This window comes from Amblyraja radiata, chromosome 29, assembly GCF_010909765.2.
Source record: "Amblyraja radiata isolate CabotCenter1 chromosome 29, sAmbRad1.1.pri, whole genome shotgun sequence".
NCBI lineage: Eukaryota > Metazoa > Chordata > Chondrichthyes > Rajiformes > Rajidae > Amblyraja > Amblyraja radiata.
Genome location: NC_045984.1, coordinates 15315279 through 15329456, shown reverse-complemented (window position 1 = coordinate 15329456; position 14178 = coordinate 15315279). Strand labels below are relative to the sequence as shown.

At 44.3% G+C, this 14178-nt stretch overlaps 1 protein-coding gene across 40 annotated transcripts in view; it reads right to left on the bottom strand.

The window, feature by feature from the left end:
• LOC116989340 (receptor-type tyrosine-protein phosphatase S-like) overlaps nucleotides 1–14178 on the bottom strand; it is a 394665-nt gene that overhangs the window by 75000 nt on the left and 305487 nt on the right. For 32 of the 40 annotated variants that reach the window (XM_033046611.1, XM_033046631.1, XM_033046612.1 and 29 more), the window contains 4 exons: nucleotides 9515–9771; nucleotides 8026–8116; nucleotides 7188–7403; nucleotides 3498–3658 (listed from right to left, as the gene is read on the bottom strand). In XM_033046611.1, coding sequence (XP_032902502.1) covers nucleotides 3498–3658; nucleotides 7188–7403; nucleotides 8026–8116; nucleotides 9515–9771 — 725 coding nt within the window. The remainder of the gene's footprint in view (nucleotides 1–3497; nucleotides 3659–7187; nucleotides 7404–8025; nucleotides 8117–9514; nucleotides 9772–14178) is intronic. The other 8 variants (XM_033046622.1, XM_033046614.1, XM_033046615.1 and 5 more) reach the window with 1 other exon arrangement.

The window sequence follows — 14178 nt, the reverse complement described above, 5'->3', positions numbered from 1 at the left end:
ATATGGAGGGCACTGTATAGCAACCCAAGAGCATTGCAGTTAATGGCATAGCGTTGCTTCATGTAATAACCCCCAATTCACATCACAAACAACAAATACGATTTTGTAAAAATTGTATGTTTGAGATGAGACAAGGGTTGATTAATTTCTCCAAGCAGAAAGAGCAATTTGAGGACTTTCTACCACATAACGGAGTCAAGATCATCCCGTCAACGGGGGCTCAAGGCCCACGACCGAGGAAGAACAGAAGGAAGAGACTTGAACTTTATTTCGCCTTCTATCACAGTGAGGAATGTGTAGGAGTCACTGTGGTGGATGTTCATGTTAAAATGTGTTTTTGAGTGATCTGTTGCTTTTTATTGTATGACTAACTTGGCCAATGAAATTCCTCGTATGTTGCAAAACATACTTGGCGAACAAAGTGTGATTCTGATTCTGTGATTCTGATTCTAATTCTGATTCTGATACGGAATAGGTGTTGCAGAATTTATGCCACCAGTGTCAAGCTATTTAGTAAAGGCCTTACCTTAATTTGTTTGCAAAGACTAAATAGCTGAATATTAATTTATAGTGGCTTAGTTTACAGTATTGGTGTTCTTTTATAAAAAACACTACAGCTGGAAAGAAGGGTCACGTTTCAAGCGATCACTAACAGTGTACAACTGTTAATCCTGGCCAAATTGGAGAGGCTAGGACCCTAACATTGAGTAAAGGCTTCTGGGCTGCTAGGCCATTTGGTCAATTTAAAAGTGCTTTCTGTAGAAATGGGACAAGCTGCAGAATGGTGCCAGTTTGTCTAGAGCCTAGATCAGAGCTGCAGGAAGAGGATGGGAACATCTGCTGACCCTGACAATTAGGTGCAAAATGCATAAAATGGATTGGATGAACGCAAACCAGACCTACACTTTGTAAATAATTGTAAATAATGTTGCAAAGCTTTACTTTGCTGCATGTTGAATGGATTAAGTATTGAGCCTTGTCTAGTTTTCTTGATAATGTTGCGTGTTGCGATGTTCGATTCCTCTGAGAAACACTGTTTGAATACAATGTATTAGCCACTGTATTATTGGGTTATGGAAATGTCTGTCATGTATGGGGTTAATCAATATCTGTTATTGGATTGTAAAGAGACTACCCCCATGTGGTTCGGCCCCTCAAGGTCAGGGGAACTATAAAAGTCCGCTGCCACAAGGTCCTGTGTCGATCTTCTGAGAGAACGCTTGGGACTGAGTGACCTTCTGGAGTGTCTCTGTTTGAGCGAGGCCAGGAGGGCTTGATCAGGCAGATACGAGGATCGAACCCGCGATGGTTAGGTACAGTAGTGGGAACCGTAATTGTGTTTTGTCAAAATAAAGTTTAGATGTGCAAGTGCTTTACTCAGTGATTTTTGACTGAAACTCGACTGGGGGGTAAGCTTAGAATGAGCAATTTACACAACCATCATCAGGTTCATCTTAGTTTTGCTCGGTCTCCTTCCTCACCAGGTGGAATTTCCACCAGCCATTCATTCATGATGCAGCTCTAGAGGACTTTGGTTTCATGAAGCAGCTCTAGAGGATTTTGTTTAGGCCACATTTGGAGTATTGCACGGAGTTCTGGTTTGCCCCATTGTAGGAAAGATGTGAAAGCTTTGGAGAGGCTGCAGAGGAGGTTTACCAGAATGCTGCCTGGATTAGAGGGTTTTAGCTACAGAGAGAGGTTGGATACTTAGTTTGTTTTCACAGGAATGTTGGATATTCACGGGAGATGTGATAGAAGTCTATAAAATTATGAGAGGCATTGATAGGGTAGACCGTCAGAACCTTTTTACCCAGGGTGGAATTGTCCAACATTAAAGAGCATAATTATAATGTGAGAAGGGGTAAGTTTAACTGAGATGTGCGGGGAATGGTGAATGCGGGGGCCTGGAATGCATTGCCAAAGGAGGTGGGAGAGGCAGATACGATAGTGGCATATAAGAAGCCTTTGGAGAGGCACTTGGAAATGCAGGGATATTGATCATGTACAAGCAGATGGGATCAGTTTAACTTGGTGTCATGTTCGGCACAAACATTGTGGGTGGAAGGGCCCATTATTGTGCTGTGCTGTACTGTTGTATCTAGCACTCTGCCCTGAGGCATACTCTGGGTAGAATGGCTGACTAGGTAATGCAGAGCAAACCAAACATCATCCAGAAATCAGGAGGCGACAAAAAGTCCATTCTGAATGAGATGGGGCTAGAGGGAAAGAAGCTAGTATAGTTTAGTTCAGTATAGTTTATTGCCATGTGTACTGAGGTACAGTGAAAAGCTTTTTTGTTGCGTGCTACACAGTCAGTGGAAAGACTATACATGATTACAATCAAGCTGCCCACGGTGCACAGATGTAGGATAAAGGGAATAACGTTTAGTGCAAATTAAAGTCCAAAAAATGTCAATTTAAAGATAGTCCGAGGGTCTCCAATGAGGTAGATGGTACTCAGGACCGTTGTCTAGTTGGTGATAAGATGGTTCAGTTGCCTGATAACAGGGTAGAAACTCTCCCTGAATCTGGACGTATACGTTTTCACACTCTTGCCTGATGGGCGAGGGGAGAAGAGGGAGTGTCCAGGGTTTGACTCATCCTTGATTATGCTTGTGGCCTTGCCGAAGCAGCGTGAAGTGTAGATGGAGTCAATAGAAGGGAGGTTGGTTCATGTGATAGTCCCGGCCGTGTCCACAATTCTCTGCAATTTCTTGCGGTGCATCTGTAGAAGTTGGTGAGAGTTGTTAGGGACATGCCAAACTTCCTAAGCCTTCTGAGGTAGTAGAGGTGATAGTATGATTTCTCGGCCATTGCTTCAATATGACTAGCCCAGGACAAGTTGCCGGTTCACTTCCTCACACAACCTGTCAAGGTTCATGCATTTGCCCAAGCTTTACACGTGCAGGTGCAGCCCAGTGTTAAGTTTTAGTGCTATATGCTCTCTCAGTGTTATCGAACATAGAACATAGAACACAGCACAGGAACAGGTCCTTTGGCTCACAAATGTCTGTGCCAAACATAATGCTAAATAACCTAATTTTATCTGATACCATGATTCATATGCTTCTATTCCCAGCATATCCGTGTGCCTATTCAGAAATACAGCACCCTTTGTAAAAACATTGTTCTGCACTATCTCCTTTAAACTTTGCCTCTAACTTTAAAACAATGCCCTCTGGACATTTCCACTCTGGGGAAAAGGTTCTGTCTACCCTGGCTATGCCACTTGTAATTTTATATACTTCTATCAGTTCTTCCCACAACCTCCAGCTTTCTAAAGAAATCAATCCAAGTTTGTCCCACCTCCCCTTGCAGCTAATGTCAGCATTACTTAATTACTCTAGAGTGCTGTCTGGGGCACCACAACCAAACCAGGATCTTGAACCACTGTTAATTTCCAATTGGTGACCTTCATACTCCCAATGTTAGTGCTTATCCACCAGTGTTCCAGTCTACTTCGCCCACCCCAAGCCCATTGATTGAGATGCTCTTACTTTTTGTAGAGTAGGATGGCAATTACAATGCAGATGATGAAGACAACCGCCAGCACCGGGCCCACCACCCAGATGAGACCCTCTTCTCCATCGATTATAGGCTGTGGGTCGGGGTCTGCTGACAGGATGGGATCAGAGTAGGGGCTTGCTGCAAACATCTTCTGCAAAACAACGAAAGGAACTTTTAGAAATTATTAAAAGCTTGATGCTAAACATTACCTGGAGGCTTTCATTAATAAATCAGAGCAGAAATAAAACAGGATTCATCTCCAGCTGCAAGTGTTTAGTTTAGTTGAGTTCAGAGAAACAGGCCCTGTGGTCCACTGAGTCCATGCCAACCTGTGATCACACGTATACTAGTCCTGTCCCAGGCACTACGGCCCACTGAGTCCATGCCAACCTGTGATCACCCGTATACTAGTCCTGTCCAAGGCACTAGGGACAATTTATAGACACCAATTCATCTTTTGCGAATGGGAGAAAACTGGAGCAAACCCACGCGGTCACAGGGAGAACGTACAAACTTCGTACAGAGAGCACCCATTGTCAGGATCAAACCTAGGTATTTGGCGCTGTAAGGCCACAACTCAACTGTTGCAGCACTGTGTCGCCCTGAAGTGCTGAATAATTCCAGCAGATTTTGATATACAGTCACTACTGTTTTAGTGGCATAGTGTTATTGCTGCTAACTAGGGTCTAACTTAGGTCAAAACCTCCAGAATATCTTCCCAAATGCCGATAACAGCTGAAAGTCTAAACAGGGTTTTTTTGTGACCACGTGGTGACGTGGAAAAGTCCAGGTGGTGATGCTCTTGCTTGATGGAACACACTCAAATCTAATATCTCTGCTTCAGTAATGGTGTTACTGGAATAAAATGTTGCCCACGGGAAATTTAACAAAAGTGCGCAAAGTTTTTCACATATATTTTTAGCTTTTGGAATCTATACTCAAGATCTGAAGGGCAGGATTGTTCCTTCACTGGGACCTAGCACGTCGACATCACTCAAGATCCAAGGTAAGCTGCTTAAATGTGGAAAGAAATGGGAAAGAAAACAACCTGCTTCATACAAAAGAATGGAGAGCATGTGATGCGCATTGGTTCATAGGGCACAGATATAGAATCAAGATGGCTAAGACATGTGCCCGTTATTGGATGTGGAAAAAAGGCAGTGCAGGTCTGTTTTTTGGAAATAGGGGCACAAAGCAATTCACAAATTCTTTTGCAAATGAAGAAATGTACCAAACAATTAAGCTGGATTTAGTAATAAATTATTGAACTGCCCCTTGGATCAGACCAAGTATAATTATTGATAATATGAATATAAAATCAGGGAAGATCTTTATCCAGTGAATGTTATAACATGGAGCCTGTTACCGGCTGTATTGAGGTGGATTCCACTCTTGCGTTTACATTGAAGCGGGATAGACACACGTCAGGCAATGGGACTAAGAGAGAAAGGTAAAGCTGGTTTAGCTGTCACGATTACTGTTTCAAGTGGTAGGCCCCTCTTCCCAACCAAGGAGACACCTCCAGCTAACAAAACAGTTTAAACATAGTTATATTTTTAAATGAAGCTCATTCAATTCTAAGGAGTAATTTATACAGAGGTTATCGTTCCAAAGGATTTCCAAAACACGTACAATACTTTTAATGTTGGAAAAACATAGCATTGAGTTGCAGACAAACAAGTTGAGAACAGAGGCTGAAGAGTGAATTAGGTTAGTTTAGTTTAGAGATAAAGCACGGAAACAGGCCCTTTGGCCCATCGAGTCTGTCCCTGCACACTTACACCATCCTACACACACTAAGGACAATTTACAATTATACCAAGCCAATAAACTACAAAAGTGTATGTCTTTGGAGTGTGGGAGCAAATTGGAGTACCCGAGGAAAACCCACGCAGGTCACGGGGAGAACGTACAAACTCCGGACAAATATGTACCCGTAGTCAGGTTTGAACCCGGTTCTCTGGCGCTGTAAGACAGCAACTTGACCGCTGCGCCACCGTGCTGCCCTGTGTCTTTTTTCTGTAACTCCTGACCACCCTCACTATCTTTCAACATTTACACTTATTCTACTAGTTGACATCATCTGTATGTGAGGTTTTACAATTATGATGACCAGGCCAAGTGGATGTTGTGACGCGACTAATTCAATGTTGACCTTATCACAATCTTGATAAGGATACCGTGGCACTTTGGGTTCACTTTTAATCGGTTCTGATTCTTTTTTAATCTGCTCTTGGAACTTGGAACAGGAAGGTCATAATCTTAAAGTCATCATGGTCAGTATTGTTTCTCTTCATAATGTTGAGATTACAAATATAGAGGTCAGAATCTTATCTTAATTGACACTAAGCCTTTTGAACTTAGGTCAGCTTCTGTTGCTGTGCTAGAAAATTGTGGTCAGCAATAAACCTTTTGGGCCTAGATAGTGAATATCCATCTTGCTACAAGATTATGATTTTACTATTATCCTCTCCTAAAAGAATGGAGAGGAGATCCATGAAAAAGAGGGCTTTGTGTGTGTGTGTGTGTGTGTGTGCATGCATGCGTGCTTGCGTGAGTGAGTGAGTCAAGTCAAGTTTTAGTCAAGCCAAGTTGTATTCATCACATGCACATAAAGTGCAGTGAAATGAATTTGCCAGCAGCGGTACAATAAAAAAAGAACATACAATACACAATAAAAATTTAACACAAACATCCATCACAGCATTCATCATCACTGTGATGGAAGGCACAAAACTTGGTCAGTCCTCCTCCATTTTCCCTCGTGGTCGGGACTACAACCCTCCGCAGTCGCCGCTGCGGGCGTCCAGATGTGCAGACAAGGTAAGGCCAGGTAAATCCTGAACCGGTGCCTCCCCACTGGAGACCATGGCTTCAAGATGGTTGAGGCCGCAGGCCGGTGGTCGAAGATCTAAAGTCCCCGCTGCTCCGCAGCCAGAAGCACCGCAGACTGCAGAGCCGGCGGTCGGAGCTCTTCTCCAGGGATCCCCGGCGAGGAATCCTGCTCCGGATGGTAAGTCCCTGCCGCGCCCGCGGTTAGAAGTAGGCCGCGGGCCAGCGGTCGGAGCTCTCACCACCGGGGTCCCCAACGAGGGATCCCAGGCTCTGGATGCCGCGCCAGCTGGAATCACCGCAGTCCGCGGCTTCAGGCTGCCTTGCACCAGCGAATGGAGTGCTCCCCTCCGGCGAGGGCTCGCCCGCTCCACGATGAAAGAGACCTCGCTGCGCCCGCTGCTGAAGCCCCGGGCGCGTCTCCGGGAAAGGCCACACCGATCCTCAATGTTAGGCCACGGGGGAGGCGACATGGAAAAAGTTGCCTCTCCGTGGAGGAGGCGACCGAAGCGGTTTCCCCCTTACCTCCCCATACCACCCCCCACACAAGACACACAGAGAAACATTAAAAACACACATTGAGACACACTAAAAAAAACAAAAAAAGTAGAAAAACTAACACGCTGCTGGCAGGGCTGCCGGCTCGCAGCGCCCCCACGACCAACATTAACATACAGTAACATGAGTGAGTGAGTGAGTGGGTGAGTGTGAGTGGGTGGGTGAGTGTGTGTGTATGTGTTGGAGGCATTGTGGGGAAGGGGTAAAGGGGAGCAGATGGGAGACCAAAGGGGAGCAGATGGGAGACCAATAATATCCTTAGACGAGATGTTCCCAATAAGGTGACTCACCGCTTCTGGAATGTCCAGGACGCCCAGGATGAAGAACACGTATTTGTTGCCCTCCTCTAGTGGTTTGTTCTCAAACCCACCATAAAATCGTTGGTCACCAAGAATGAACTCCTGCGGGAGAACGTCAAAGGACCCAGCGATGTAGGGCTTGGTGTGGCCTAGTTGCCGGCGGGAACGGAGGCTTCTGCGCCGGCGCCTCATCAGGTCCTGGAGGAGCTGGAATAAAATGAGCAGAATTTGTACAGACATGCAGAATGTGGCACAGTAAGTAACAGGAGCGCGAATCCACGAGGAACAGTGCAATATCCCAAATGCATCAGAGCTCCAGCAGGTGTAGAACAGTTACAGCTCTCTCAGTGTTACAGGCTCTCAATGTTACAGCTCAGTGTTACAGCCCTCTCAGTGTTACAGCCCTCCCAGTGTTACAGCCCTCTCCGTGTTACAGCCCTCTTAGTGTTACAGCCCTCTTAAGTGTTACAGCTCAGTGTTACAGGCTCTCAGTATTACAGCCCTCTCAGTGTTACAACTGTGTTACGGGCTCTCTGAGTGCTACAGGTTTTCGTAGTGTTATGGCCTCTCTCAGTATTACAGGCTCTCTTGGTATTACAGGCTGTCTCGGTCTTACGGCCTCTCTCAGTATTACAGGTTCTGTCAGTGTTCAGGCTCTCTCAGTGTTATGGGTTTCATCAGTGTTATGGACTTGCTCAGTTTCTTTCCAGCAAGTTAGAGAGATGCTGTGGGAGGATTTGTGTGGATGGGTACATGTCAGTTGGCATGGACATGATGGGCTAAGTGGTCTACATTAGACCATTCAGAAAAGCTAAATTAGCTTGCGTACCTCTTCCAGATCCATCTCGTCGGGGCTGTGCCAGGTGTTGATAAACTTGCCACGAGATTTCTTCAGCGGAACCACGACAATGTAATAGGCTCTGAAACACAAGGTGGGAGAGCACGTTCACCTCACAATAGAGAGCGCAGGCCACATGGAGCTTAGAAAGGCATCGTGAAGGCTATTCTGTGGTAAACATCATTCTACACTAATGGTCTGAAGAGCATTAAGAACCTCTCTTTCCCTGCGCACTCTACACAATGGGTTTCTATCTATCTATCTATCTGCGTGCAGTTGTCTCCCTGAGGATAGGGATGCTCTGGGATTTCAGCTAGTTATCCAAAATGGACATTTGTTGTCTATCAAGTACCATGTTTACAAATCTATTGACCTGTTGCAAGAATTTAATTGTTCAAAAGGGAACTGCAGATGCTGGAATATCGAAGGTACACAAAATTGCTGGGGAAACTCAGCGGGTGCAGCAGCATCTATGGAGCGAAGGAAATAGGCGACGTTTCGGGCCGAAACCCTTCAGAACCCTACCTGCAAGAATTTCATTGTTCAGTTTTGATACAAAGTATGACTACAATTCCATTAGTTAGTAGAACACCTCTTCTAATAGTTAGTCTTTCATACTTTGCCAGGACTAGAAAGGTTTTTTAGTATGATGGTGGGCTTCTAAGCAATAGGTTGATCTTATCGAGACTATGAGATCAGAATAGGGTGGCACGGTGGTGCAGCGGTAGAGTTACTGCCTTACAGTGCCAGAGACCCGGGTTCGATCCTGACTAAGGGTGCTTGTCTGTATGGACTTTGTACGTTCTCCCCGTGACTTGCCTGGGTTTTCTCCGAGTGCTCCAGTTTCTTCCCACACTCCAAAGACGTACAGGTTTGTAGGCTGATTGGCTTGGTATAATTGTAAATCGTCCCTAGTGTGTAGGATAGTGTTTATGTGCAGGGGTCACTGGTTGGCATGGACTCGGTGGGTCGAAGAGCCTGTTTCCGCTCTGTATCTTTAAACTAAACTGAACTAAATACACTGCCCAAGATGGTGGTGATGGCAGACACTGTCACAATTTTTAAGAAGAACTTAGATGAACACTTGGATGGTCAAGGCATTGATGCCAATGGACCAAGTGCTGGCAAAATTGGAGTTGTGTGGAAGGCAATGTGTGGAAGACTGAAGTTCACTTCAGTCCCTGTGTGGCAAGATGATGGTGGTGGGGGATGGGGGATTGTGGGAGGGGGGGGGGGGGGGGGGGGGTTGTTGGAGGGATAGGGAAGGAGGGGATGAACTATAACGAGAATGATGGATATTGGAAAAACAGAAACAACAAAGAAAAAGAGTAAATAGGAACAAATAAAGGTGGGAGAAAAATCAAAAGGGTTTAATTACACGCTTGTGAGGGAGTTAAATCAATGCCCTACAATCCCAGCCCCTTGACAAAAGTGGTGAATGTGAGGGAATTTGAACATTTTAGGAGAGGAGCTTTCTTACATGACTGGGGTCACCGTCTCCACCTCTGGCATCCGGACCAAGAGGGTCCCGTCGGGCTCCACCTTCTTGATGAAGTACGGCTTGGTGCCCAGGATGGCTGGGGCAGTGCGAGCGGACACCGTTTGCTGCAGCCCACCCACCGTGTTGCCGCGCTTCGTCAGCACGAAGGAGTACTCCTTGTCCGGTTCAAGGTTGGTGATCAGCTTCTTGGTGGCTCGCCCATCCACCTCGACCACCTGGCCATTTTTATACTGGATCTAGGCACAAACATTGGGGAACAAAGTGGGGAAGCAAAGGCTGAGAAGATGATGTCTTTAAACCCAAAAATACCAAATGAGCACGGAACTGCACCTACGCCAAAGTGATCCAATTGTGAGATGTAAAAAATAAAAAGGACTTTATATTCATTGCCAAACATTTATTTAATGCGTTTTATCCTGTTTTATTCCATATTTTCTATGTATAAATTGCAGTTCTACTTTTGAAATTATGCTACATTTTGGAGCCCTCTCTTTAAGTCCCAGCTCGAAATTCCATTCCATAATTCAGGTTAATGCTTAAAGAGAGAACTTGTGAAACACTCTGGCTGGAAGAGTGAATTTAGTGTGTGGCATTGGAAGTCACAATAGTTCAGATGGATCTTAAGGAGATAATGTTCTGACTTTAGTTGCGGAAATAGAAGGCACAGATATAACAGGGAATTTTAGGACTATGTAACAATTCACTGAATATCGGGGGGGGGGGATTTAAGGCAGCTATGGTGGCACAGTGGTAGAGTAGCTGTATTACAGTGCTTGCAGCGATGGAGACCCGGGTTCGATCCTGACTACGAGTGCTGTCTGTACGGAGTTTGTACGTTCTCCCCGTGACCATGTGGGTTTTCTCTGAGATCTTCGGCTTCCTCCCACACTCCAAAGATGTACAGGTATGTAGGTTAATTGGCTTGGTGTATGTGTAATTGTCCCTAGTGTGTGTCGGATTGTGTTAATGTGCGGGGATCGCTAGTCGGTGCAGACTCGGTGGGCCAATACAAAAATCTCTTCTGTGCTATTTCCCCACAACCCTCAATTCCTTGATCTTTCAAAAATTAATTCCAGAGATTCACCATTCTCCTGCGAAGAGGATTGGCAAAGATGCAGAATTCAGAAGAGGAGCACTAAGATCAGGGATGGGTAGGTAGAATATCAGATCAATCTATCACAAAACATGAAAACAGATGGAAAAGCTTCTCCAGATAAGGAAATGTTTAGCAGGTTAAAGAGAGTCATTTATAGACTGGGAATTATGAGAAATTATGCAAGTCAATAAAGAAATGGCAGAGAAATTGAACAAATACTCTCTGCTAGTCTTCAAGGAAAACATGAAAATCTCTTGGAAAAAGCAGTAAACTACAGATCTAGAGAGAATAAGCTGAAAGAAATTAGCATCAGCAAAACAACAGTATTGGAGAAAGTAATGGAACTGTAAACCAGATGGTTCCAAATCCATGACCTGCAATGCAAGGTTTTGAAAGAGGAGGCAAATAGTGGATACTGTAGTTGGACTCTCCCAAAACTATTGTCACTAATTGTCAAGTCAAGTCCAGTTTATTTGTCACATACACATACAAGATGTGCAGTGAAATGAAAGTGGCAAAGCCTGTGGATTGTGCAAAAACAACTGAACAGCAAAACAGAATAGAACAGAACCGATATTTACATTTTAGAATTTTTTTTAAAAAGGACACAACACAACAGTAAATTAGTAAATTAGTCCCTGGTGAGATAATAGTTTACAGTCCTGATGGCCTGTGGGAAGAAACTCCGTCTTATCCTCTGTTTTCACAGCGTTACAGCGGAGGCATTTGCCTGACCGTAGCAGCTGGGACAGTCCGTTGCTGGGGTGGTATGGAGCCTTCATTATGTTGCTGGCTCCGGATCTGCACCTCCTGGTGTATAGGTCCTGCAGGGGGGTGAGTGTTCCCATAGTGCGTTCGGACGAATGCACTGCTCTCTGCAGAGCCTTCCTGTCCTGGGCAAAGCTGTTCCCGAACCAGATTGTGATGTTGCCGGACAAGATGCTTTCTACAGCCCCAGAGTAGAAGCACTGAAAGATCCTCAGAGAGACTCTGAATTTCCTCAGCTGCCTGAAGTGGTAAAGGCGCTGCCTTGCCTTACTCACCGGTACGGCAGTGTGTGTTGTCCATGTCAGATCCTCTGTGATATGGATCCCTTATCTTATGTCTGGTGGTAAATGCTAATCTATAATTTAAAAATTCATGGAAGGAAGGAGGAGGAAAGACACAAGTCTTATCTTGGTAGAGTCTCAGTCTGTTGAATTGTTCTGGGAGCATAAATTGAAGAACATTATTTATGCAAATAGATTGACTAGGCTGGATTGAGTTTTGGAACAAGGAGATACTTAATAAAGATGTATAGAATTTGGAGAAGTCCAGATAGTATAACAAGGCCCTAGTGTCCTCAGCAAAATTAATAACAAAGGGCATGCATGTAAGCCATTATCAGAACAATTGGAAGGAAATTTAGGAAAAACATCTTTACACAAAATACGTTGGTTGTCTGGACCTCATTGTCTGACAGAGTAGAGGAGGTAGAAACCCTCATCTTTTGTAGAACATAGCTTTGTAAATGCTAGCCTTCTCCATCTCTCAATGCTTTAGGAAGTAAAAAAATGGGGAATGCTCCTTGCTTGACTTTGTGCATTAATGGATGACATGGGCACAATTAGTCTAGATCTTCTCCAAAAACAAAAGAAGGGTTTGCTTGCCTTAAGGGGGGTGTTGTAAATGTTAATCAGATTGCTTCATGGAATGAGGGGGAAGTCCAAAATAGACAGACTGAATAGAAAGAGGTGATATTCTTCAAGTAAGAATTACAAGTGATCTTAATGTGAAATATAAAATTCTGGAAGCCTTGACAGAGTAGTAAATGAGAAACTGCTGTCCCTCATGGGGACATCTAGAAAAGGTACTCGAGAGTGGAGATGAGAAATTTCTTCTGTCAGGAGATTGTGAATCTTTGAATTCTTCACCCGCAGGACTCATGCTCATAACGAAGCTCAATCCAGAGATGAATATGATTTTGGATTCACAGGATGTCAAGAGATGTGATGATTGGGTAGAAAGCTGGAATGTAGGTAATCAGCCATGATATCATTGAATATAGGTCCTGAATAGCCTCCTGTGTCTCTGTCTTATGATCTTGTGTTAAGTATCACATGACATATAAAACGTATGTTTATCTTTAATGCTATTGCTGACATAATAGTTTTTGAAAGTCAGGAACATTCAGAATTTATTTTATTGTTTCGACAGCTGGCTAAGTCCAGGAGGTAAGATTTGTTGGCTGTATTTGAAGTTTTTGAATTTTAGGTGCAATTTATTGTGGCTGTCCATGTGACATTATTATTTTACACAAGATTATGCTTCCATACGAGGCTCACCATTTACTTTCGAGAAATTTGAGAAATTGACGTTAGTAAGTCCACATTGATAGAAATGTAGAAACATAGAAGATAGGTGCAGGAGTAGGCCATTCGGCCCTTTGAGCCTGCACCGCCATTCAATATGATCATGGCTGATCATCCAACTCAGTATCCTGTACCTGCCTTCTCCACATACCCCCTGATCCCTTTAGCCACAAGGGCCACATCCAACTCCCTCTTAAATATACCTCAACTACCTTCTGTGGTAGAGAATTCCAGAGATTCACCACTCTCTGTGTGAAAAATGATTTCCTCATGGGCTCAGTGATGAAATGGACATTTTGCTGCTGGTAGCAAGTTATAGCCCAGTATTTTTCACAGTTTCAAGATACTGCTAGTTGGTATTCTACTCCTTAAAAGATTAGACTAACATGACTAAACTAATGTCTAAACCACCTTTGTTTACCAATAGTTAAACCCAGTGCAGAGGAGGATTCAATGTTTCAAAGAACAGGACAAATCTGAGCTGTGTTGAAATCAGCGGTTCAGATGCAGTCAGTTCTTGTGGCATCCTGGTGTTTGTCCGATTATTGAGGATGTCGTGAGTACCAACCCTTGATCCCAGGAGCTGTAGATAGGTAAAGGACCTGTGCAGGCTTGGTGGTCAAGCCCTTGTGTTGAACAATTCAGTGATGCTCCATTTTACGCTCACCCATAAAGGACTGTAAATGGGATACGAAGCAGATTGGTTTTCTTTGCTTGGAGTTCACTTTGGGCCAGGGCTTCAATGAGGTGAGTGTCAGCAGTGAAATTTCATTAGGTTTTGACTTTATCCCAAGTATGGAGGTGACTAAACACTTTGTGAAAGGTTTGAGTAGTTCCCTGGCAAGGAACGACGTTTACATTTGATGTGCTGCGAGTTAGGACAAAACCAGCATTTCTTTTTGCAGCATCCCTAAAACAGACGGCAACTTCACAGCTTCATAATAATTCCAGATTGTTATGGCTCCCATCTGCAGCGTTAATGGCACATTAGTTATGTTGCCCTTGTTTTGACCGAGTCTGCTGATCTCCCTCCCACTGTCTCCACAGTCATTCGTCTGTTTGGATATCTATTTTCTGACGCCAATAGTCACTCTCTGTTGTGCTCTTCCAGTAGTCTTATTTCATGGCTAATTACTCAAACTGATTTGGCGTCACGTCCTCTGCTCCTCTCTAGTCACACAGGTTACCCCACCCTC